Source organism: Ahaetulla prasina, chromosome 6 (genome assembly GCF_028640845.1).
Source record: "Ahaetulla prasina isolate Xishuangbanna chromosome 6, ASM2864084v1, whole genome shotgun sequence".
In the NCBI taxonomy this organism is placed as follows: domain Eukaryota; kingdom Metazoa; phylum Chordata; class Lepidosauria; order Squamata; family Colubridae; genus Ahaetulla; species Ahaetulla prasina.
This window is the reverse complement of record NC_080544.1, coordinates 8,446,465-8,469,093: the sequence shown is the minus strand read 5'-3', so window position 1 is coordinate 8,469,093 and position 22,629 is coordinate 8,446,465. Positions and strand designations below refer to the sequence as shown.

Here is a 22,629-nt window from a genome sequence, read left to right as displayed (position 1 = left end):
AATTGCTTCTGGAGTGCCAGGCTTCAATGAACTCACGAGCATGGCAGGTGGTAGCGTGGCCAATGATTTTTGTGTTGCTCCAATCAAACTGGTGCTGTTTGGTGTTGGTGTGGGTAAAGATTAAGGATCTGAGACTGTGGCGTTTGACTGCTAGCTGATGTTTCTGGATCTTAGTTGTTAATTGATGTGATGTTTTTCCCACGGAGGATTGGTTGCAATGGTTACAATTGATTTTGTAGATTACATTGTTTCTTTCATCCTTCAATATCTTGTCTTTGATCCTGGATTATTCCTGGTAGAGTGTATTCCTAGGGGTTGGAAAATTCTGGCTGTCATTTCTGACACCCCTTTTGTGTATGGTAAGGTTAATTTCTGCATGGTGGTTGGCAGTGTGGTGTGGTGTGGTGTGGTTTGGGTGCTATGTGTCGGATATCCATTACAGAGAAAGATGTCAAGCAGCCATTTCTCTTCCTTGATGTCATTCTCTAATGGCTACCCAACCCCAACCCCCAAAATCTACCACTCCTCTACCAAAAAACTACCAGTACCACTCATCCTACACCCAAGCTACAGATATTCATCATTACTGCAAAACTCAAACATCTCAATGGGGGTAAAACTTCCTCAGGAGATACAGAATATTAGATATAAACAAAAACTGTGAGATGGACAAAAAGCTATGACTGCTAGCTGGAATCTAATAAAGAGAAATTTGCACTATGAGATATTGATTCCATCTATATTCTCTAATATCTAACATTGTTGTTGTTGTTAGTTGTGAAGTTGTGTCCGACTTCTGCCGTTAGAGTGGTATCATCTGCATATCTGAGGTTGCTGATATTTCTCCCGGCAATCTTAATTCCAATTTGTGATTCATCCAGCCCCGCCTTTCTCATGATGTGCTCTGCATATAAGTTAAATAGGCAGGGTGATAGTATACAGCCTTGCCGGACTTCTTGCCCAATTTTGAACCAATCAGTGGTTCCGTGTCCAATTCTCACTGTTGCTTTTTGACCTGCATATAAGTTTCTCAAGAGACAAATAAGATGGCCTGGTACTCCCATCTCTTTAAGAACTTGCCACAATTATATCTAATTTCTAATATAGATAATATCTAATAGTTCGACATGTAGATATAGAAGTGCAGGTTTTTCTGTCAATCTATTCTATTATCCGGGTTACCTACCGATTAGAAGGTGTTTCCTCTCGCTGAAGAGAGATCTTGCCATTGGGATCTACAAAATCTTCAACCTATGGATCAAATCAATAAATTAGTAATTTAAAATGTATTTTATTAAACTATTTCAATTCCGCTTTTCACTGTATTACTTCTCCATGTTTTGCATTGTTATCGGGAACTTCTCTAGGATCCTCAATATGACATGGCCATGATTAATTTATATCAGAAGATCACAGCACTAATTTCTGATTTGTTTTCCAGCAAATAAGAAACATCATCACCAAATATAGGTTAAAGCATCTCTTGTGAAAATAGTTCTATCATCTGTATATGTTCAGAGACGTCACTTTTATCTGGCACTGTCAGAGAGCTTGCAAGATGTTACGTTTCGGATACATAATGAAAATGATTTTCAGAGATAAGAGTTTTTAAATTATAATGGGTTAATTAAATTAAAACTGAAACAGTTCCTCTCTTTGGTATCCTTTTCAGTAATGAATTTGAGAGATTAAAAATATATAAATAAGTTTACTGTAACTTTGATCACAATGTTGTGAGACAGTGACAGCCAGCAGGTGCTAACTTATATAGTTTGAATTTAATGTATGAATTTTAAATTTACTCGAAAGAAAACAAAGTGTTGTTCACCCCACGCTTCTGACCAACGCAGCATCTCCGGACCAAGAGGAACTGGACCTCTGTGTGTGTGTGTGTGTGTGTGTGTGTGTGTGTGTGTGTGTGTGATAGTCTAAGAGATCTCTCCTGGAGACCACAAAGTGAAAGACAATTTGGGCAGAGCCAGTAGAACAGCAGTAATGGCCCGGCTGGCAGAGTGCTGCAGGAGACCATGGAGGCTGAAAAAGAGCTGCGGGGGGAGCACATGGCCCCCCGTGCCCCATTTTGGCTGGTAGAGACCTGCAGGCCGATCCTTTTAACATTTCCAGGCTGGCCCTGCAGGCAGGAGGCAGAGTGCTACTGTTGTGTCTGCGCCCCCCAAGCTGGGCCTGCTGCCAGAAAGTGACTTGGAAAGTGAGGGGGAAGGGCCGTCAGGACTTACCTCGGGAGCACCGGCTTCCCTGGCTCAGCTCCAGGAGCCAGAGGCAGGCCAGGTAGAGGAGATAACGAGGCCTCCGTCCCCTGACTCTTCCCCCCCAGGCCACGCCTCCAGACCCAGCTGATGGCAATCAGGCCTGGCTGGACCCTAGGTTTCGTAGGCAGGAGAGGCGGGAACAACAGAAGCAAGGGTGGGGCAGGCCTTGTAAGCCAATAGTCTCATCCATTTGTATATTATATACAAAGTCAACTTGTATTGCCCCCCCCAACAATCTGGGTCCTCATTTTACCTACCTTATAAAGGATGGAAGGCTGAGTCAACCTTGGGCCTGGTGGGACTTGAACTTGCAGTAATTGAAAGCAGCTGTGTTAATAACAGACAGACTTAGTCTGCTGAGCCACCAGAGGCCCTTTGCTTTTATATAAAAGCAAAGAACTCTCTGTGTGGACAAGTGGCAAATGGCATTTTTTAAGGGGTTTGAAGGAACATGGGAAATGGACTTAATACATCTAATCCAGGAATGATCTTATCTGGTTTTGAGGAGAAGATAGATGGACTTTGGAGACTGGACTTATTAATATTTAATCAATCAGCAATTGATAAGAAATGATATAAACAAATTGATCTGGGACCAGTTCGGGCTAATATTTGGGGTGATTTGGGATTGAAGCTACGGTAAATTTTCTACGAGTTGATTACAATATTAGTTTGTTAATAGAGGATTTTTAATTTCAGTATTGTCTTTCTCTGACTATTGTTCACAAATTGTATTACTTTTATACAGTATGTTTTTTATTGTTGTTTTTTTCTGTTAGTTATTTTGTTATTAATATAGTTTATAGATGACAGGCTAACGATTGCTAAATAGATTTAGTGGTTTAGAGCCAGAGTAGCATGGGGATCTCATATTCCACAGCACCCTCACATCATCACTTGTACCCAAGTACCTGCCTGTGCACCATAACCCTCTCTTATACACACACACACCCCATCTGTGCACCCACCTGAACTTGGGCCAGACTGTACCACTCACCTGCATGTGTGCCCACTCTCAAACACAAAACCTTATATCATTATATTTTATAAAATCCCAATTTATAGGCTTTTTAAATATAGTATTTAATATTATGCAAAACAAAAATATTTTTAAAAATTAAGTTTTTTTTTTAGCACATTGATTATACAACAAAGCCCAAGCATGGCAAATCCTTGTCCTCTCACCCAATTCTCTTAACATCTACTGTCATTTGTTTTACCTCCACCATGGTTTTTGGCAATAATTCTGCTCTGAAAAGTTGCAACATTGCCTCCATTATGTTTTTCCAGCCCTCTCGTAAAATATCACCGTGTCGGTGAGCCAAGTGGAACACAGTCTTTGCTGCAATGTGTGCTTTCGGATTGCTTCCAAAAACGGTTGGCAAATTCTCAATTGACTGCAACAGAAAAGTACAAATAAATCAATTCTTATTGTTTAAAAACCTCAAGTTTGGTATAAAACATTAAATCAAAAGAAGAAAGGCTTGATTTAGTCAAATGTTCAGTCACAAAGTTTGACTAAATTTGACTAATATTTCACTACTTTCACAGCCTGTGTATTGCAGCGTATCAGTGGTGGGTTTCAAAATTTGTTACTACCGATTCTGTGGGTGTGGCTTGGTGGGCATGGTTTAGGAAGGATATTGTAAAATCTCCATTCCCACCCCGCTCCAGGGGAAGGTTACTGCAAAATTCCCATTTCCTCCCGATCAGCTGGGACTTGGGAGCAGAGAATAGATGGGGGTGGGGCCAGTCAGAATTTTTACTACCGGTTCTCCAAATTACTCAAAATTTCTGCTACCGGTTCTCCAGTAGTAACCTTCTATAAGGTTACAACTAGATACTGCTTCTTCCCACAATCTATCCCTTATCTAGAACAAATCCATAAGACATTGACTTTTCAATCCTGGTGTTAGCAAAAAAATCTTATAAAGAATTTCATTAAAAAATGGCTTATTTTGACCTTGATAAAATAAGTCAACTTTATATTCTTTTCTTTTACCTACGACAATCTTTTTTTTTATTATTATTATTTATTCGATTTTTATACCGCCCTTCTCCCGAAGGACTCAGGGCGGTGTACAGCCAAAAGTAAAAACAGACAATACAATATACAATTAAAATACAAATTAAAAAACTTATTTTATAATTGGCCTAAAAAACTTTAAAATATATAAAACTAAAACCCCTTAAAATTAATAATAGAAAATTTAAAATCAATAAAAATTTAAGCCAGCCCCGCGCGAATGAAAAGATGTGTCTTCAGTTCGCGGCGGAAGGTCCGAAGGTCAGGTATTTGGCGTAAAGATTTAAATCTAAATCTTTAGTTCATTCAACTATTGTCATAGGATTTGATGTCTCTTCAATTCTTGTTTGTCCCGTTGCATAGGCTTCTTTGGGCTTAACACACAAGATCTACAGTCTCTGGCAGGTTTATAGCTCTGAGAGATAAGGGAATAGCCATTTTTTCAACCATGGTTGGTGAATTCAAAAAAACATTGGGTTCACATGTAAATAGTCCTCAACTTATGACAACAACTGAGCCCAAATTTCGGTTGCTAACTAAGATAGTTGTTAAGTGAGTTTTGCTCCATTCTACAATCTTTTCTGACACAGTTGTTAAGTAAAATCACTGCAGTTAAATTAGTAACATAGTTGTTAAGTGAATCTGGCTTTCCCATTGACTGCTTGTCAGCAGGTTGCAAAAGGTGACCACACATGACCCAGGGACCCTGCAATTGTCATAAATCTCAGACAGCTGTCAAGAGTCGGAATTCTGATCATATGACCATGGAGATAATGCAACAGTCATAACAATGAGAAATGGTCGTGAGTCACTTTTTCAATGCTGTTGTAACTACGAATGGTTACTAAATGAACTATTGTAAGTTGAAGACTACCTGTACTTCCTTTGTGGCATTTTTGTGCTCAGAGGTTGGCTCAACTAGGTAACACTGATGATGTTACCTAGTTGGGTAATGAAAAGTCTGCAAGAAAACAAACTAAGCCCAGTGAGCACCAAGGACCCCAAAATTCAACCTTCAATATTTACTTCTATTGATACTTCCTTTTGTAACCACTTTTGAAATTGCTCATTAACTGCTCTTTCAATTATTATGAACTTTGGGTCAACAGGTTTTACAGCACCTGGTGAATTTTCTTTAATTCTTAGTGAAATGTGTTTTACATACAAGTTTAAAGACTTTTTAAAAATGGAATAAACAGCAAAAGAATGCCGAAAAGTTTGATTTTGGAAAATTACAAACAGACCAAGGGTTCAGAAGGTTTTGAAATAAGATTTTGAAATTAATTACAAGAAACTTTCTTGCAAGAACATTCTTTTGTTTTCAATTCTCTTTAAAAAATTGATGGAACTCTGAAAGTTGGATACTCTGGGGAACCAGAAAGATGTAAAGATTAGTATTAACTAATCAAGTGGTTGCATTTGACTGAAAGGAAAATCAACTTTGTTCATGAACTATGTTTAAATTTAAATTATTTATATGTCTCCATTTGACAACTTACCTCACTGCTGAGGGCTGTGAATTTACAGAGAGAAATTATGAGGTTGTCAAAAACATCACTGAGGCCATAATGAGCAGAGATCATGGCACATTTTCTGAAAGACAAATCATAATGCTGTAAGAGAAATCACATTGTGGATGCTTCCAGAATTATTCCCTAGATTTTTCTAGGGAATGCTTGAGGGAAGCAATGAAGCCAGAAGAATGCCGACAGGCAGAGTAACTGTTTCCAAACCATCTCTTTTAAAATTGATTGGACAATGAGAGACCAGCAATGGGAAAGAACTAAAGGGGGTGGGGGAGAGTTAACTGGGGAAGTTGGTGTGAATACTCAGTTCTGGCTTTGCTATACTGTAAACCACTTGGCCTTTTAGTAAAGTATACCTTTCACTACAAATGGAGTCGAGGAACCCCCGACAAGTTGGCACTTTTTCTAAGCCAGGTGATAACCCACCTGGACCACTATGCAGCTGCCTACCCAACCCAGAGGGCCATGGTTGATATAGTGACGGTGGGGTTGGAGGATGAAACTGCAGAGCGGGTGGCAGATCCATAATGAGAACACCCAAAGCTGGGAAATGCCAGCATGTTCCTGGAGGAGCTGAGGGACCGGTTTGAAGATGTGACAAGAGCTCAGCGGACCAAGAGGGAAATGCAGGAACTGAAACAGAAGGCCCGGCTGGTGCAAGAATACATTCAGGAGTTTCGACGGGTCGCTGGGAAGCTGAGATAATGGCTGGAGCAGCTACTCATCTACGACTTCAAGGCGGGGCTTGACCAGGACCTGCGCCAAGCTTGTGCCTATCAAGGCCTATCCAACCAATGAGTGGTTGACTGTGTCCAGCCACAGAGCTGGACGCAGACCTGAAGGAGTGCTGACTTAAGGAAGACACTGGCCCGGAATTGCAGAAAATCCAAGAGAGGCAACCAAACACAAAACGGACGGGCCCTTCTCATTGCCTAGTCCCCCAGAAAGAGCTGCCCAGTCAGTCGCCCATCAAATGCTTCCAATGTGGCTACCCTGGTCACCGGGCGGCTGAGTGCCTGGCGCCTATGCCCAAACTGAAAACTGGTCAACCCGACCCCGAAAAGTAAAAAATCCTAACCCTAACCCAGAAAGGCGCCTGAGAAATCCAAAGCAGTGCACCAAACCGTGGAGGTCACTCCTCAGCCAGCCAAGAGGGAACTCCGGCCAACGAAGGCCATCCCCTGACCCCATACGACAGTGAGGATGAGGGAGAAGGTGACCCGATGGTAAGTGAAGCCATCCACCCTTTTGTTATCCCCATCACTATCACAGCCCCAAAGTCGGGCACTCGGGGGAAATTCGAGGCCCTAATAGACTCACGATGCACTCGATGCCTGATCAGGCTACCGGTTGCTGCCAAGCTAGGGATCAGAGCAAGAAAGCTGACCAAAGCTGTGAGATTTGAACAGGTGGATGGCTCCTTACTGTGGGGTGGTGGTGGTAGTGTCCTAGCCACTCACATGACGGAGCCCGTAAGGCTGGAGATGGGCCGACACTGGGAGATGATTAGGTTAATCATCATCCCAAAGATGACTGAAGCAGTAATTCTGGCACTAGCCTGGCTGGTGGGAATGGGACCAAACGATCTGGTGGGAAGAAGGGAGCAGGAAAAAAGAAAGAGGTCCTCTCCCTCCCCCACACAAACTCACCCAGCGGGAGATCAAGAACGCTACCTCGGAGCACGCAAGAGTAACACTGACCAAACCACCTGAGACCCCCTCCATCCTGAGGGAGTATCAAAACTTGGCGAAGGAGTGCAATGTCCTGCCCCCTCACCGCCCCACTGATTGCGTCATAGAAATCATCCCAGGGGCAAAGCTACCTAAGCCAAAGATATACTTTGGGAGATGGAAGAGTTACAAAACGACACTGACAAGAACTTGGCCAGGGGCTTTATTCAGCCATCCATCCAAGGTTTTTGGTCAAAATAAGGATAAGGTACATAAAATAATTTTGTAGACCGTGAAGGAGAGTTACCTGAAACCAGAAATAGTCTTCTGGATGACAGTTTCATCTAAGCTCTTGTCAAAAACATAGGAAAGAGCTGCAACAGTAGGTCCCCAGGTCATGGCAAAGAGGTCATGATCATAGCTGCCGGGTGGAACATGCAGAAAGACTCCTTCTTCAGTGGCTCCACGATGCAACAACACACTCCAGACATAGTTTTCTTTTACTAAACCTGTCTGCTCATCGGGCATCACAATCTCTTCATTTCTATCAAAGATGAATACAGAAACATTAAATGATCAATTGTTAAGATGCACTGTAGCAAATGGGCTAACATTTTATTTGATTTGATTTTTATATCACTTTTTTCATATATAACACCAAGTGGTAAATTTATCAATATGCTTCTTCCTTTTTAAAAAAAATACAAATACAAACAAATAAAAAAAAACACAAGCAACACGACAGTGAGTAGAAGTAGAGTAGAGTAGAGTAGAGTAGAGTAGAACAGAACAGAACAGAACAGAACAGAATTCTTTATTGGCCAAGTGTGATTGGAATTTGTCTTGGTGCATACGCTCTCGGTGTACATAAAAGAAAAGATAGATTCGTCAAGAATCATAAGGTACAACACTTAAGGATAGTCATAGGGAAACAGTCAATATAAATCTTAAGGATACCAGCAACAAAGTTACAGTCATACAGTCGTAAGTGGGAGGAGACGGATGATAGGAACGATGAGAAGATTAATAGTACTGTAGTCTTGGTAAAGTATACAGGTCCTCAATGAAAGGCAGGTTGGTAGTAATTGTTTTTTCTGCAGTTCTAATTATCCTCTGAAGTCTGTGTCTTTCTTGTTGGGTTGCAGAACCAAACCAGACAGTTATAGAGGTGCAAATGACAGACTCAATAATTTCTCTGTAGAACTGGATCAGCAGCTCCTTGGGCAGTTTGAGCTTTCTGAGTTGGTGCAGAAAGAACATTTTGTTATGCTTTTTTGATGACATTTTTGATGTAAGGTGTCCATTTTAGGTCTTGAGATATGGTAGAACCTACAAATTTGAAGGTCTCTACTGTTGATATTGTGTTGTCTAGTATTGTAAGAAGTGGTAGTATGGGAGGGTTTCTCCTAAAGTCTACCACCATTTCTACGGTTTTGAGTCTGTTCAGTTCCAGATTGTTCCGGTCACACCACGAGGCTAGTTGTTCAACCTCCCGTGTGTTTGCGGATTCATCATTGTCTCGCATGAGACCGATCACTGTTGTGTCATCTGCAAACTTCAGTAGTTTAACAGATGGATCGTTAGAGATGCAGTCATTGGTATACAAGAAGAGAAGTGGAGAGAGCACACAGCCTTGTGGGGGCCCTGTGCTAATTGTACAGGTATCTGATGTGATTCTGCTTAGCTTCACCTTCACAGCGTAATATAATTTTACAGCTTTCCGTATCAGCATGTATATTCTGCTTTTTAATTCACTATTCAATATTTGCCTTCTCATAGATTTTAACAATTCTAGTAATAGTATAATAATTATATTATAATATAATGTATTCTGATTATACATATATACATTTATCTTTATATTATAGTCAATGGTTTTTGAACTTTTATTTCTTGTTTTGGCTTCTATTCTCTAGCCACTTATACAGTCTACTCCAAGTTTTATAATAGTCCGAATCTTCTCTTTCTTTTAATTCCATGATCATCCTGTCCATTTCAGCACATTCAAGTATCTTCCTAATTACCATTTCATCTGAGGGGTATTTGTTTGTTTCCAGTTTTGTGCAAAAGCGATCCCAGTAGCGGTTTGTATGTGTAGTATTATGTATTGATAATTTTTATCCGTTTTTGGATCTAGTATGCTTTAGTATACTTTATATCTTTTATTTTTAAAGTTCTTTCACCTCTCAGTTCACCAGTCTAGGTCTTTCACCTCGGATTCAGTACCTTTGCCGCCACCGTTAGTTCTGTCTCCTCGTATTCCTCTCGCTCCTCCCGCTGAGGCGCCGCTTCTTTCTTTTTGGAGACTCACTTATCAGCTTTTTTATAGGACCCTCCAATTCAGAGAAGCAACCGGTGTCCCATTCAGACGCATCCAAAGTCCACTGACACTTTTTGCTGTTTCTCTCTCTCTCTTTTTTTTATTTATTTGCATTTATATCCCGCCCTTCTCCGAAGACTCAGGGCGGCTTACAATGTGTTAAGCAATAGTCTTCATCCTATTTGTATATTTATATACAAAGTCAACTTATTGCCCCCAACAATCTGGGTCCTCCTTTTACCTACCTTATAAAGGATGGAAGGCTGAGTCAACCTTGGGCCTGGTGGGACTTGAACCTGCAGGAATCTTCGCTTCCACTTTAACTCAATCAGGCTGTCACGCCTCCGGACCCAACCATGACGGTCGGTCTCTTTCACACCAGTTTTTAAGGGTTATCTCCTCTCCCCATCACCTCCAGAGTGTCCCCTGTCTCAAGCAGAACCCTCCAGGTTCCAGCTTTGCCTTTTTCAGGCTTCCAGATGTGAAAAATCTAGCCAAGAAGAACGAGCGCCCTTCCTCCGTGCCGCACCAGCGTGCCATCACCCCAGAAGTCCAATATGTTTCTTTCTTCCTATTTTCCCCACAACAACAATTCTGTGAGGTGAGTTGGGTTGAGAGACTGTGAATAGCCCAAAGACACCAAGATAGTTTTTCATGCTTAAGGTAGGACTAGAACTCACTGTCTACTGGCTGCTAGGCTAGCCCTTTAACCACTACATCAAATTAGCTTTTTTTTAAAAATCAGATTGCTCTGATAACTTTCTCCATCCAAGGATTAATGTATACTTACTTGATAGCATAATATATATCTTCTAACATGTCCTGGTCAAAATCTTTGCCACCATTTACTCCTTTCAGATTTTTTCGGAATTCCTGTAATTAGCAATGAAAGTACATTACTTTCTGATCAATCCTGAATTCTGCAAATAACCTTTATTGTGATATATTTTGAATATTTTATTATGAAATTCAGAGGCAACACATACTGTATCTTTGGAAGATTTTGGGATTAGTTTCTAAACTACCAGAATTCAAAGAATAAGGCATAAAAATAGAAGCAGGGGATCCTCTGAAAATGGCGCTCTGGTAGTTTTCTTTTCCATACTGACAGCAGATTTTGCCACCAACTATGGCCGGAAGGTGAAGCCTCCACCTTTTCCTTTTAGTTGTTCAGATTTTTAAGTGTGCCTCCGAATTTGAAATTCTGTTCTTTTTGCTTTACATTTTAAATGTTAAACATCTGGTGGAATGCTGAACTATCCTTCCCCCGCTCCTTTGGTGGATTATAAACATGAAGTTTTTATTCTTTATTACTGCTTTTTTTTCTGGAACAACAAAACACTTTTGTTGTTATCACAAGGAAGTCAATGGCATGAAGATTTTTTCCTACATTAGTGAAAGTGATCTGATTTACCCTGGACTCTTACAGTATGTTCTGTCCTCCCTCGCCTCCATCCGAGTGATGGCTTAATTAGCCAGCACTATCAGCTCTGACAGCAGAATAGCCAGCGTCTGCCAAGAGCCTCCGTTATCTTCCACAACACTGGGGAGTCACCCAGGAACAAACTTCAGCTCAATCAGTGGATTTGCCTATTACAAAGAGACACAGCAGCTCTGGCTGCCTTTTATATCCTGTGGGGTGTAGCTCCATGACTCAGCACTTCCTAGGCCTGCCCCACCCTTGCTTCTGTTGTTTCCTCCTCTCCTGCCTATCAAACCTAGGGTTCAACCAAGCCTGATTGCCGTCAGCTGGGTCTGAAGGCATGACCTGGGGCGGGAAAGAGTCAGGGGACGGAGGCCTCGTTATCTCCTCCACCTGGCCTGCCTCTGGCTCCTGGAACTGAGCCAGGGAAGCCGGTGCTCCCGAGGTAAATCCTGACGGCCCTTCCCCCTCACTGTCCAAGTCACTTTCTGGCAGGGGGCCCGGCTCGGGGGGCGCAGACACAACACAGTAAGGAAATTGTTTTAGCGCTTTTTATAAGAACTTTATTTTCTATTTTTAAATATTTTCCTGGTCCTTTTATTGAAAAGAAAAGAAATGGGAACAAGAAAGTTGAGGCTGAAAACATAATCTTAATAAAGCCCAAAACACCAGAAAAAAAATCAGAATATTCAGCTTAGCAAATCCCACGAAGAAGAAATATCTCACCTCTAACGTCATAGGTACATTCTGCTTGCGAACATTATGATTGTGCTGATCAGTGTTCAGCATGATAACTGCATAGGCTAGAGCAAAACAGGCATCGCTATTAGCAAATGGAGTCCCATTCGATTTCTGAAAAGAGAATGAGAACGGAAAGTAGATCCAAAATATTGTTAACTATAGTATTGTATATAACTGAAAGGAAAATGCCATGAATTTAAGCCACCTCCCTCTAAAAATAAAGAGTAAATAGAAAATTGTTTATAAATCCACCCCAAATCCACACCTATGAATTGCCCAGAGTTCCTGCCCAGGTTTGCCCATCTAGGATTGGCAATTCCCAATAAAATCAATTTGGAAAGTATTTCCTCCTACCAAATTTGTATATATGACTCAACTGCAAATGTGTATGCATATATGTATTTATTTATTTATCAAACTATGTGTCAATGTTCTGACTGATGAACTCAACCAAGAAAGCATGAGCAAGACGATCCAATCTCCTTTCAGCACTGATTAGGTCAAACCGGAACTAATTCCCGCGCAAATTCACATAATTAAAGTATAGGAGTCTCCGTCCCCCTGTTAGTGCAGATCACGTTGTCCAATTGAGCCTCACAATATTGTGAGAAAAAGTCTTTGCCATTTGCAAACATGGCTGGAGTGTCCTTGGCTTCTTGATGTCTGGAGCCTATATTCCATCTCCCCCTTCTCTCCCTCCTAGTTCGTTGGCAAGCTGAGAAGCGATAATGGTTGCAACAGCAAAAGCATGCTTCGATCCTGAAATTATGTTTATGCATGTATTTATTTAATCAAATTTATAAGGCTGCCCATCTCACAAATAGTGACTCTGGACAACATGCAACAATATCTAAAACAATAAATATTTAATAAAAAGTTATTAAAAATATAAAACAAACAGTATCAAAATATAAAAACCAAGGCACAGGAGGTGAATATTAATTATGATGGAGTAATCTTAGATGGTCACCAGTTCCCTGGGACCCCCAAGCCAGATGACATAAGGGACATAGCATGCATGCCTTGTCTGCAAGATTTAACGGGAGAGGTACATGCAATTGGGGAGAGGCAATCCCTCAAATAACTCAGTGCCATAAAGGGATTTCATGGTCAAGCCAGTGCCTTGAATTGGAACCAGAAGCATCCTGGCAACTGATGTGGAACAAAACTCCTCCCCAGGCATCCATTCTGGATCTGCAACAAGGCTGGCATCCAATTTGGAACAACTCTGTCCTAGTCCTGTGATGGCGAACCTATGGCACACGTGCCAGAAATTCTCCGGGTATACAAGAGATCATCTGTTACTCTTCTGGGTTCCGGCACGCCAGCCAGCTGGTCATCACGCACGCTGAAGTGCCGGAAACTGGAAGAGCAGCCGCCCAGTGCGTGTGTGTGTGCCAGGCAGCTGCTCTTCCAGTTTCTGGGGCATGCATGCGCACTGGCCACCTGGTCTTCCAGTTTCTGGCATGAATGCACATGCAAAGATCAGCTGGCCGGTGTGCATGCGCGCACATGCGCTCCCGTTTTGGTACTCGCCAACACTGGCCTAGCCAGAGTCTCGTCCTGAGTCCAATTGAAAATCTGTGCGGTGGGCTGCGTACAGGAGATGCCCCTGAAATCTGACAGATTTGGGATATTTTTGCAAAGAATCTCAAGGCAAAATATGCCATGCTGATAGGCTCCTATGCCAAAATACTAGATGACACCATAAAAAATAAAAAGGTGCTTCAACAAGTATTAGTTTAAGGGTGTGCATCTTTATGCAACCATGTTATTCTAATTTTTTTATTGTTGTTATTTTTCTCCTTAAAAGATTTCTGTTTGTTTTTCAACTTAATTGTACAGCTATGTTATATTAAGGATGGAAAGAATTCTGAGGTGATTTATCTTGGTCTGATTTTTTATATATATAACCTGGCATTTTAACAGCAGTATATAGATTTTTTTATATTCTCTGTAAGTACACGTGGACTTTAATAGGCCATGCTCCAAAAAAAGAACAGGGCAAAGACAAACATTCAATTAACATTTATTGATTATAAATTAATACTTATCTGTAAAATAATGTAACTTTTTGTAAAGTTAATAGTTCCCCATCCATATGTACACATTCTCACAAAAACCATTCTGGAGTATAACCAATTAATTTCGTTGTATACATGATGTACAATGACAATAAAGGCTATACTATACGAGTACAGCTCAAGAGAATGCAGAAGTTCAAGTGCAGCAAATTTAAGACTTATTTAAAATTTCGTTCAGTCCCTACATTGCTATTATATTGAGGATAGATACATTTAGCCAAAGTTACAAATTGGAATAGAAACTGGGGAAAAAATCTGTTCTTTCTATTTGTAACCAAGAAACTGGATGATACACATGTGTACTTAGGTGCAAGGATAAAGGAATATATTTAGATTTGCAACAATTTTATTCAGTTGAGCTCTATGTTTTTACTTCCAGGTAAATATAGAGAAAACTTCCAGTCTCATCCAACTCTTTTTATTGCTTTCAATGTTTGCAGCAGACATCCTCATATTTATGTCTCTTGTACGTTTGTTTACTTTCAATAATACTTTGTATTATTTCAGAGAATATAACATTTTGACCCACCCCCTCTGATTACATACACACTTAATTTTAGGGAAGAAAAATTTAGTGTTATTTTTGAGTACCGTATATACTCGAGTATAAGCCGAGTTTTTCAGCACGTTTTTTGTGCTGAAAAACGCCCCCTCGGCTTATACTCGAGTCTACCCTTGCAGAGCCGACCCAGGGAGAGGGTTTTTTGCCCTCGGGAACAGCTGGGCCGGCAGGACGAGCCCAAATGCTGCCGGCATGCTTTGCCAGCTCGGCCGGCTCGTTTTGGGGCGGCGGCTGGCCTCCGGCGTTTTCTTCCGCCGCTTTTTGATGGCGGCGGTGGTCGGCGGAGGGGCGGGCGGAGGGGCGTTCGACATTTTCGCCCCTCTCACTCGTCCTCCTCTTGCCCGCGGTGGGGGCGGAGGCGTTGTCACGAATACATCCCAATAAAATGCAAAGGTTTCAAAGCATGTTTTGGAAAAGCAGCGAGGATGGGGAGAATGCTGCCTTGAATGTGAAAAGAAACGTGGAAAACTCCAACTACAGTATAAAAAAAACATTTGCACTCAGTACTTTTTATTTTATTTTATTTTTGCCAAGTTTTCCCCAGGTTTTTCCCCTATGAAAATTGGGGAGGTGGGAGAAAGAGGTGAAAAGAAAAGCCTCTTGGAAAGCGGAGAAATACGGCAAGAACAAACGATTTCTCCCCGCCCCTCCCGGCGCCGTCCTTCTCTCCGCCAGTCACACGGTTCAGTTTTTTCAGGCTAACTATACTTTGCGTTTCACTCCCCCGAGTGAACATTGTAACCCGAGACTTGCTCGTAAACAGTGAGCAAAATTACGGTAATCTCCTCTGCCAAGTCTATTCCCAAACCCCCCCCCCAACACCTCCGCTCCCCAAAGGCAAGAAATGAGCGCGAATCCGAGAGGGGCAGGAGGAGGAGGAGGAGGAGAGATGGGGCATTGCAAGCTAGGGTGGGAAGAAGGAGGAGGAAGAAGAAGGAGGCAAAAGAAACCGACCCTCGCGCAGATCAGCAAATTAGCTTTCCTTCTCCAAACCAATTTTTTTAAAAAAAAAAAAACCCGTTCTACCCAGAGCAAATGGCAAATAAGCAGCCCGTTTTGAGTCTGATTATTGTTTCGCGGTGGTTGCCCTCTCTGATCTCCTTGTACATGACAAGGCACCTCTAACCCAGCGCTTTGTGTTTGTTATTGGTAATTCTCCTCTCCCTTCTTCCATTGAGTCCTCTCCCTTCCTTTCCGAACGGGGCGGGCGATTTACCTTCTCTGCCTCTTTTTATTTTCCTGGAGGTGGAGGTGTATTCCTAAGGATGCCTTCAGTGCTGGGGAAGGAGCCGATCCATGGAGGGGAGGGGGGCGACGCTGCCGAGAAGCCGCTGCTTACAGAGAGCGAAAGAGCCAGGGAGACCTTGGCATAGGTGGGCGGCTGGTGTAAGGCAGGGCAGAACCTTCGACCCGCAAGGATCCCGGGAGGTGGGGGACGAAAGAGAGGCAGAGAAGGAGGAGGAGGAAGGAAAAGAAAAGAAAAGGGGGAGTGAAAATAAGAGCAGTCCGAGCAATAAATAAATATTGCTGGGCTGCTTTCCAAAAATCCTCAGCACGGAACTAAAAGTTGCAAGTGTTTTGTGAGTTCAAACAGTCCCTTCCAGACTAACACGTTTCCAGACTAACAAAGTTTGGTAAACTGAAGCTCGCTCTGTCCAATGCAAAAAAATCATCATCATCATATAATAATAATAATGATAATGATAATGATAATAATAATAATAATAATAATAATAATAATAATGATGATGATGATAATGATAATGATAATAATAATAATAATAATGATGATGATGATAATGATAATAATGATAATGATAATAATAATAATAATAATGATGATGATGATGATGATAATAATGATAATGATAATAATAATAATAATAATGATGATGATGATGATAATGATGATGATGATAATGATAATAATAATAATAATAATAATAATGATGATGATGATGATAATGATAATAATGATAATGATAATAATAATAATAATAATAATAATAATGATGATAATAATAATGATGATGATAATGATAATAATGATAATGATAATAATAATAATAATAATAATGATGATGATGATGATGATGATGATGATAATGATAATGATAATAATAATAATAATAATATTCAGCCGTGCTTCGCTTTGATGGCAGCCTGACGTAAAATGGGGGGCAGGGGGATACATACACGGTTAGGGAAAAATAACAAAACAACGTTTTGGGCTCAATTGCAGTCTTAAATTGAGGACTACCGGTACTTGCAATTTGAACCTTATTGGACACTTCCTGGAGGGTTTTTAAAGAACAGACTGGACAATCCAGTATAGGATCTCTTGCTTGAGGAGTGGGGACTGGACTAGAAGATCACTGTTAGTTTGGGATATGTTCAGAGCCCACACATCTGATGACATAAAAAAATTGGCAAAGTCATCTCAAGTCACTTTGGCCGTTATTCCAGGTGGGCTTACATCTGTATTGCAGCCCCTAGATGTCAGTTTAAATAAACCTTTCAAGGACCGTGTGCGAAGGCTGTGGCATGAATGGATGACATCTGGTCAAGCTCGTCTGACAAAAGTTGGAAATCTGAGAAAGCCAGACATAGAACTAATAGCACAGTGGGTTCGTGATGCATGGGAAGATATTCCAGAGGACATGGTGCAACGTGCCTTCAAGAAATGTGGCATTAGTAATGCTATGGATGGCAGTGAAGACAGCGCATTGTATGAGAGTGACAGCAGTGATGATGACGACTGTGAACTCAGTGATGACGACAACGTATATGCGGATAACATCACAGAAGCTGAAGTAGCTGAAGCTCTGTTTGGACAAACAGATGATGAGGAGGAGAACTCCAGTTTTGAGGGATTTTAGCTCTCGTTAGCTTGGTTGCTGTTACTTTTAAAGATACTGTATTTTTGATACCATATTCTTTTTGGGGACCCCCTTTTGCACTTTTATTGTTTTTCGTTCAAATAAATATTCATGTTATTTTACTTGGCTCTATCTTTATTTTTTACATTGACCAGTAGCTGCCTCATTTCCCACCCTCGGCTTATACTCGAGTCAATAGTTTTTCCCAGTTTTTGTGGTAAAATTAGGTACCTCGGCTTATATTCGGATCGGCTTATACTCGAGTATATACGGTAAATATCATACCCAATCCCAATTCAGACCATTTTTATCATGTGAGTGTTGTCCTAGTTTCTACAGTTATATTATTTGTACTTCATTTTATCATTTACTATTTTGCTGTCAGTCTGGGATATTTTTCAAATCAAAAATTAACACAGAATTGTAAGTTATAGTCTGATTTGTTTGATTTTGCTGTGTTTGGGTATTAATCATAATTGATATGTGAATTCAGCCACTGCCACCCACACAAAAAAAATAAATATAACCTAGCCAAAATCAGTTATTTTTTTCCACAATGATGAAAGTAAGCACAGAGAAAAATATTCTTAATTCCAATTCCACTACTTAATATATTATTTAAGACAAAGTTATAGGACAATTCAAAACATACATGCCAATGTTCTGTAAAAGTTTCCAATAGCCTGTGAATCACAGGAGCTTCTCCTGGCAAACGAAAGGCTTCTAGGTAGAGTCTTAAAGCCTCATCTAGTCGTAAACCTTGGAAATGGAAAGTCCTGAAAAGAAAACACCAAATTACGAGAAGTACGCAACTGACACATCATATGTGGACAGCCTGTTCACATTTACCACTGGTTGCCAAGGGCCTACAATCATGTGATCACTATTTGAAATATTTTCTACTGGCTTCCCCAGAAAGTCAATAGGAAAGCTGGCAGGGAAGATTGCAAGTGAAGGAGATGTTGGATTTCAGGTCTGTTCCCCCACTGGGTCAAAGGATTTTCCCTCCCCTCTGTGCAGGGATGGGAAAAGTCCTCATCAGCACTGAAGGAACAGCGCTCAGACCTTCACTGTTCTCATGATCATTCGCCCCAGTGGGGCAGGGAGAGAACCCAGGCCTCCTGGGTATGGGGGGGAGGCACTTGTCCTCTTCCCCACCCCCATGCCTGGGAGGCCTGGGCTGACTCTCCAACACTACCTTTAACAATCCACATGTCTGCTTAACAATCACAACTGGGAGAGCCAGAATTGCAATCATTGAGCAAAGCAGCCACATGGCATCTCGCTTTGCTCAACGATCAAGAATCTGGGCCCAATTGTGGTTATAAGTGGATTGCTGAACCTGTAATGCTAAGAATATGTTTTATTTTCAATTATTTGGAGAACTATGGCTTACTTTCATAACATGACAACAGAAATTCTATTGAGAAGATAATACCATTAAATTGCTCCAGAGTCTTTATTCATGTTAACACGTAGCCAGTTTATAAAATGCTCTCTCACACACCAATTCTGTCAAAGATGATTAGGAAATACAGATCTCCACACAATGGAAATCGCAAATCTACTAACTTTTAGGCCGTGGTTCAAAGAACTCCAAAAACACAGGAAAGCAACTTTGGCAGCCTCTTAAACCGGTTTTTAAAATCAAGTTATGAATTTTAGCCTGAAACCTGCAACAAATAAGGCTGAAACAGCACTCACCTTATATCAATTAAAAAATTTACCTTACAACGTATTAATTATAATGAGACAATGAACTGAATTTGGTCTGAGGGACCGGTTCCTGGGTACCACTATCCTCCAAAGGTATAGGGCAATGGAAGCAAGTTCTACCTTTCAATAGAGCATATTTTTCGCTCCATAAGATGCACTCCCCCCCCCAAAAAAAGTGGGTAGAAATGGTGCCAGTCCTTTGGTGAATAGCAGCCGGGCCACAGCGGCAGGGTCCTTTTATAATGTTGAACCTCACCTCTTATGTCTTTGTCATTGCCTGCCTCTTAGGTCTCTTTTCCGCAGTACAGGAGTCGCTAGGCAGAGCTGGCACATGAAAGGACACCTGTCTGTGGTCCTCTCAGGCTCTGCCTGATAATGAGCAATGACATCAGTGGTGGAATTCAATTTTTTTTTACGACCGGTTCTGTGGGCTTGGTGGGCATGGCAGGGGAAAGATACTGCAAAATCTCCATTCCCACCCCACTCTGGAGCCAGCCAGAGGTGGTATTTGCTGGTTCTCCGAACTACTCAAAATTTCCGCTACCAGTTCTCAAGAACCTGTCAGAACTTGCTGAATAGCACCCCTGAATGACATCCATCACCCAGAAAAACAGCCTTCTCCACGGTAGCCCCCTGTCTCTGGAACATCATCTCCCCAGAGATTAAAACGGCCACCACTCTAATGCTCTTCCGGAAGGCACTGAAGACCTGGTTCTGCCAGCGGGCTTGGGGAACCCAGAGCAGGATGGAGCCCATTAGATGGCTCATGTTGCCAGGACGGGGAGTCATTTTATTATGATTTTATTACAATATTAATTCATTTGATTTTTAATTAGTTTTATTGTTTTTAAATGTGGTTTTTATATTCTGTAAGCCACCTTGAGTCGCCCTGGGCAAATAGGCAGCAATATAAATAAATAAATACATAAATAAATAAATAAATAAATAAATTTATAAATAAAATCTCTTTCAGCTGCAGTAAAAAAGCCCAGGCTCAGCCCTCTACTTCAGTCAGAACAGATAATACCAAGGAGATACTTTTTGCTTCCAAAATTAAAGACTGCCTAAATCAGTGGTTCTCAACCTTTATAGTGCTGTGACCCTTTAATACAATTCCCCAAAATGTGGCACTAACGTAAAATTATTTTCATTTTGAATTTATCGCGCCCTGAAGCCGTATTGGCTAGCGAGCTGAACTGCTTGCGATTGCCTTGAGGACGGAGGCATTAAAGCGGAGACTCCTCCCCTATTAAGTTTATGGCGCCTGAAGCCAGATTAGGCTAGCGATTGGGAGTGATTGCAGCTGGCTTGAGAGGGAGACATCAGAGCAAAGATTTCTCTCTTTTTTAATTCATCGCACCTGAAGCCGAATTTGGCTAGCGATTTGAAGAGCCTGCAGCTGGCTTGTGGAGTCAACCATTGGAGCGTGATTCTTCGACTCGCAAGTATACTTCCCATATTTCCGATGGTCTTAGGCGACCCCTGGCAAATCGTCATTCGACCCCCAACGGGGTCCTGACCCACAGGTTGAGAACCACTGGCCTAAATGGTATTTTGAACTTGCTGTGAGGAGGGGGAGGATTAGTTCCGATTTTACTTGCTTCTGATTGGACCAGTTGTGTGAGCTTTTAAACAAAGAGGCAAAGACTATGTTCTTTTCTGTAGCTCATATGACAGTGGTAATGTTTCACCACAAGAGGGAACCAAAAGACTATAGTATTGCTAATTCTTTTTAATGTCCAGCAGTATTCTTCAACCCATTGGATTTAACATTATAAACTTACAAGTCTAAAATTTTCAAAATTGTGGAATCAAAACTTTACAATTTTGGATACAAGAAGAGAATGGAGAAATTGGAAAGAATATTAGGAGATGCAGAATCTTTTAAGACCTTTATGGATGAATATACAGCTAAAACATACGAACAGGCAATGAAATCAAAGCTTGATATGCTTTCAAAGGAACTTCGTGAGGAGATAAAACATTTGACTGGAGATGTTAAACAGGTGAAGGATGGAGTGGATCTTATGGAGCATAAACTGGAGAAGAAAGATGCACTTTTAGAAGCAACAATTCCAATTAAGATTCCTGAATGGTCTGGAGAGGATATTAGATTAAGTATGATTAAAGCCTTGACTCAGTTAATTAACTGGAGGGGAAAAGATCCTTGACCTTGAAATAGACAAAGTATATAGAGTAAACTCCAGATTTGCTACTAAAAGAAAACTACCAATGGATGTCTTAGTTCATTTTGTAAGAACAACAGGAGACCATATTCTGGATTGCCAATTCAAATCCAAACTAAGAATGGAAAACATGCATATAATTGTTTTGAAGGAAATTTCTGTCAGAATTTTGAGATGAAGGAAAGCCTGTTCTTACTGATATTCTGAAGAAGAAGAAAATTCCCTTCCACTGGATAAACTTGAAGGAATGATACTCACTTATCAAGAGCAAAGATTCAGACTGAATTCTATAGAAAAAGCCAAGGATTTCTTGATCAGACATAAACTACGGTAATTTCGGATCCAGCTGAAGAAATGGATACAGACAAGAAATTAGAGGTAGATCAACCTCAACAGGTTTTATTTATTTATTTATTTATTTATTAATCCTATTTATATACCGCCCTATCTCCCGAAGGACTCAGGGCGGTTTACAGGCACTTAAAAAACACATAGACACATAAATACACTATAAAAACAATTAAAAAACTTATTCTATAAGCCCGTATTTTAAAATATAAAAAATAAAACCCAGTTAAAACCCATAAATTTAAAATCTAGCTCAGTCCTGCACAATTAAATAGGTATGTTTTGAGCCCGCGGCGGAAGGTCCGAAGGTCCGAAAGCTGACGAAGGCCGGGGGGTAGATCGTTCCAGAGGGTGGGAGCCCCCACAGAGAAGGCCCTTCCCCTGGGCGTCGCCAGGCGACATTGCCTCGCTGACGGCACCCTGAGGAGACCCTCTCTATGAGAGCGCACGGGTCGGTGAGAGGCATGCGGTAGCAGTAGGCGGTCCGTAAATAACCCAGCCCAATGCCATGGAGCGCTTTAAAGGTGGTCACCAAAACCTTGAAGCGCACCGGAAGGCCACAGGTAGCCAGTGCAGTCTGCGCAGGATGGGTGTCATCACGGGAGCCACGAGGGCTCCATCTATCACCCGCAGCCGCATTCTGGACTAACTGCAGCCTCCGGATGCCCTTCAAGGGAGCCCCATGTAGAGAGCATTGCAGTAATCCAGGCGAGGCGTCACGAGTGCGTGGTGACCGTGCATAGGGCATCCCGGTCCAGAAAGGCGCAACTGGCGTACCAGGCGAACCTGGTAGAACGCTCTCCTGGAGGCGGCCGTCAAATGATCTTCTAAAGACAGCCGTTCATCCAGGAGGGCGCCTAAGTTGCGAACCCTCTCCA

The 22,629-nt window shown here is 41.4% G+C and overlaps 1 protein-coding gene across 5 annotated transcripts in view; it reads right to left on the bottom strand.

Moving 5' to 3' along the window:
• GBF1 (golgi brefeldin A resistant guanine nucleotide exchange factor 1) overlaps positions 1-22,629 on the bottom strand; it is a 179,692-nt gene that overhangs the window by 38,560 nt on the left and 118,503 nt on the right. For all 5 annotated transcript variants that reach the window (XM_058188843.1, XM_058188844.1, XM_058188845.1 and 2 more), the window contains exons 19-25: positions 18,154-18,277; positions 11,962-12,087; positions 10,603-10,685; positions 7,800-8,036; positions 5,796-5,889; positions 3,491-3,667; positions 1,187-1,251 (exon numbers count right to left, since the gene is read on the bottom strand). In XM_058188843.1, coding sequence (XP_058044826.1) covers positions 1,187-1,251; positions 3,491-3,667; positions 5,796-5,889; positions 7,800-8,036; positions 10,603-10,685; positions 11,962-12,087; positions 18,154-18,277 — 906 coding nt within the window. The remainder of the gene's footprint in view (positions 1-1,186; positions 1,252-3,490; positions 3,668-5,795; positions 5,890-7,799; positions 8,037-10,602; positions 10,686-11,961; positions 12,088-18,153; positions 18,278-22,629) is intronic.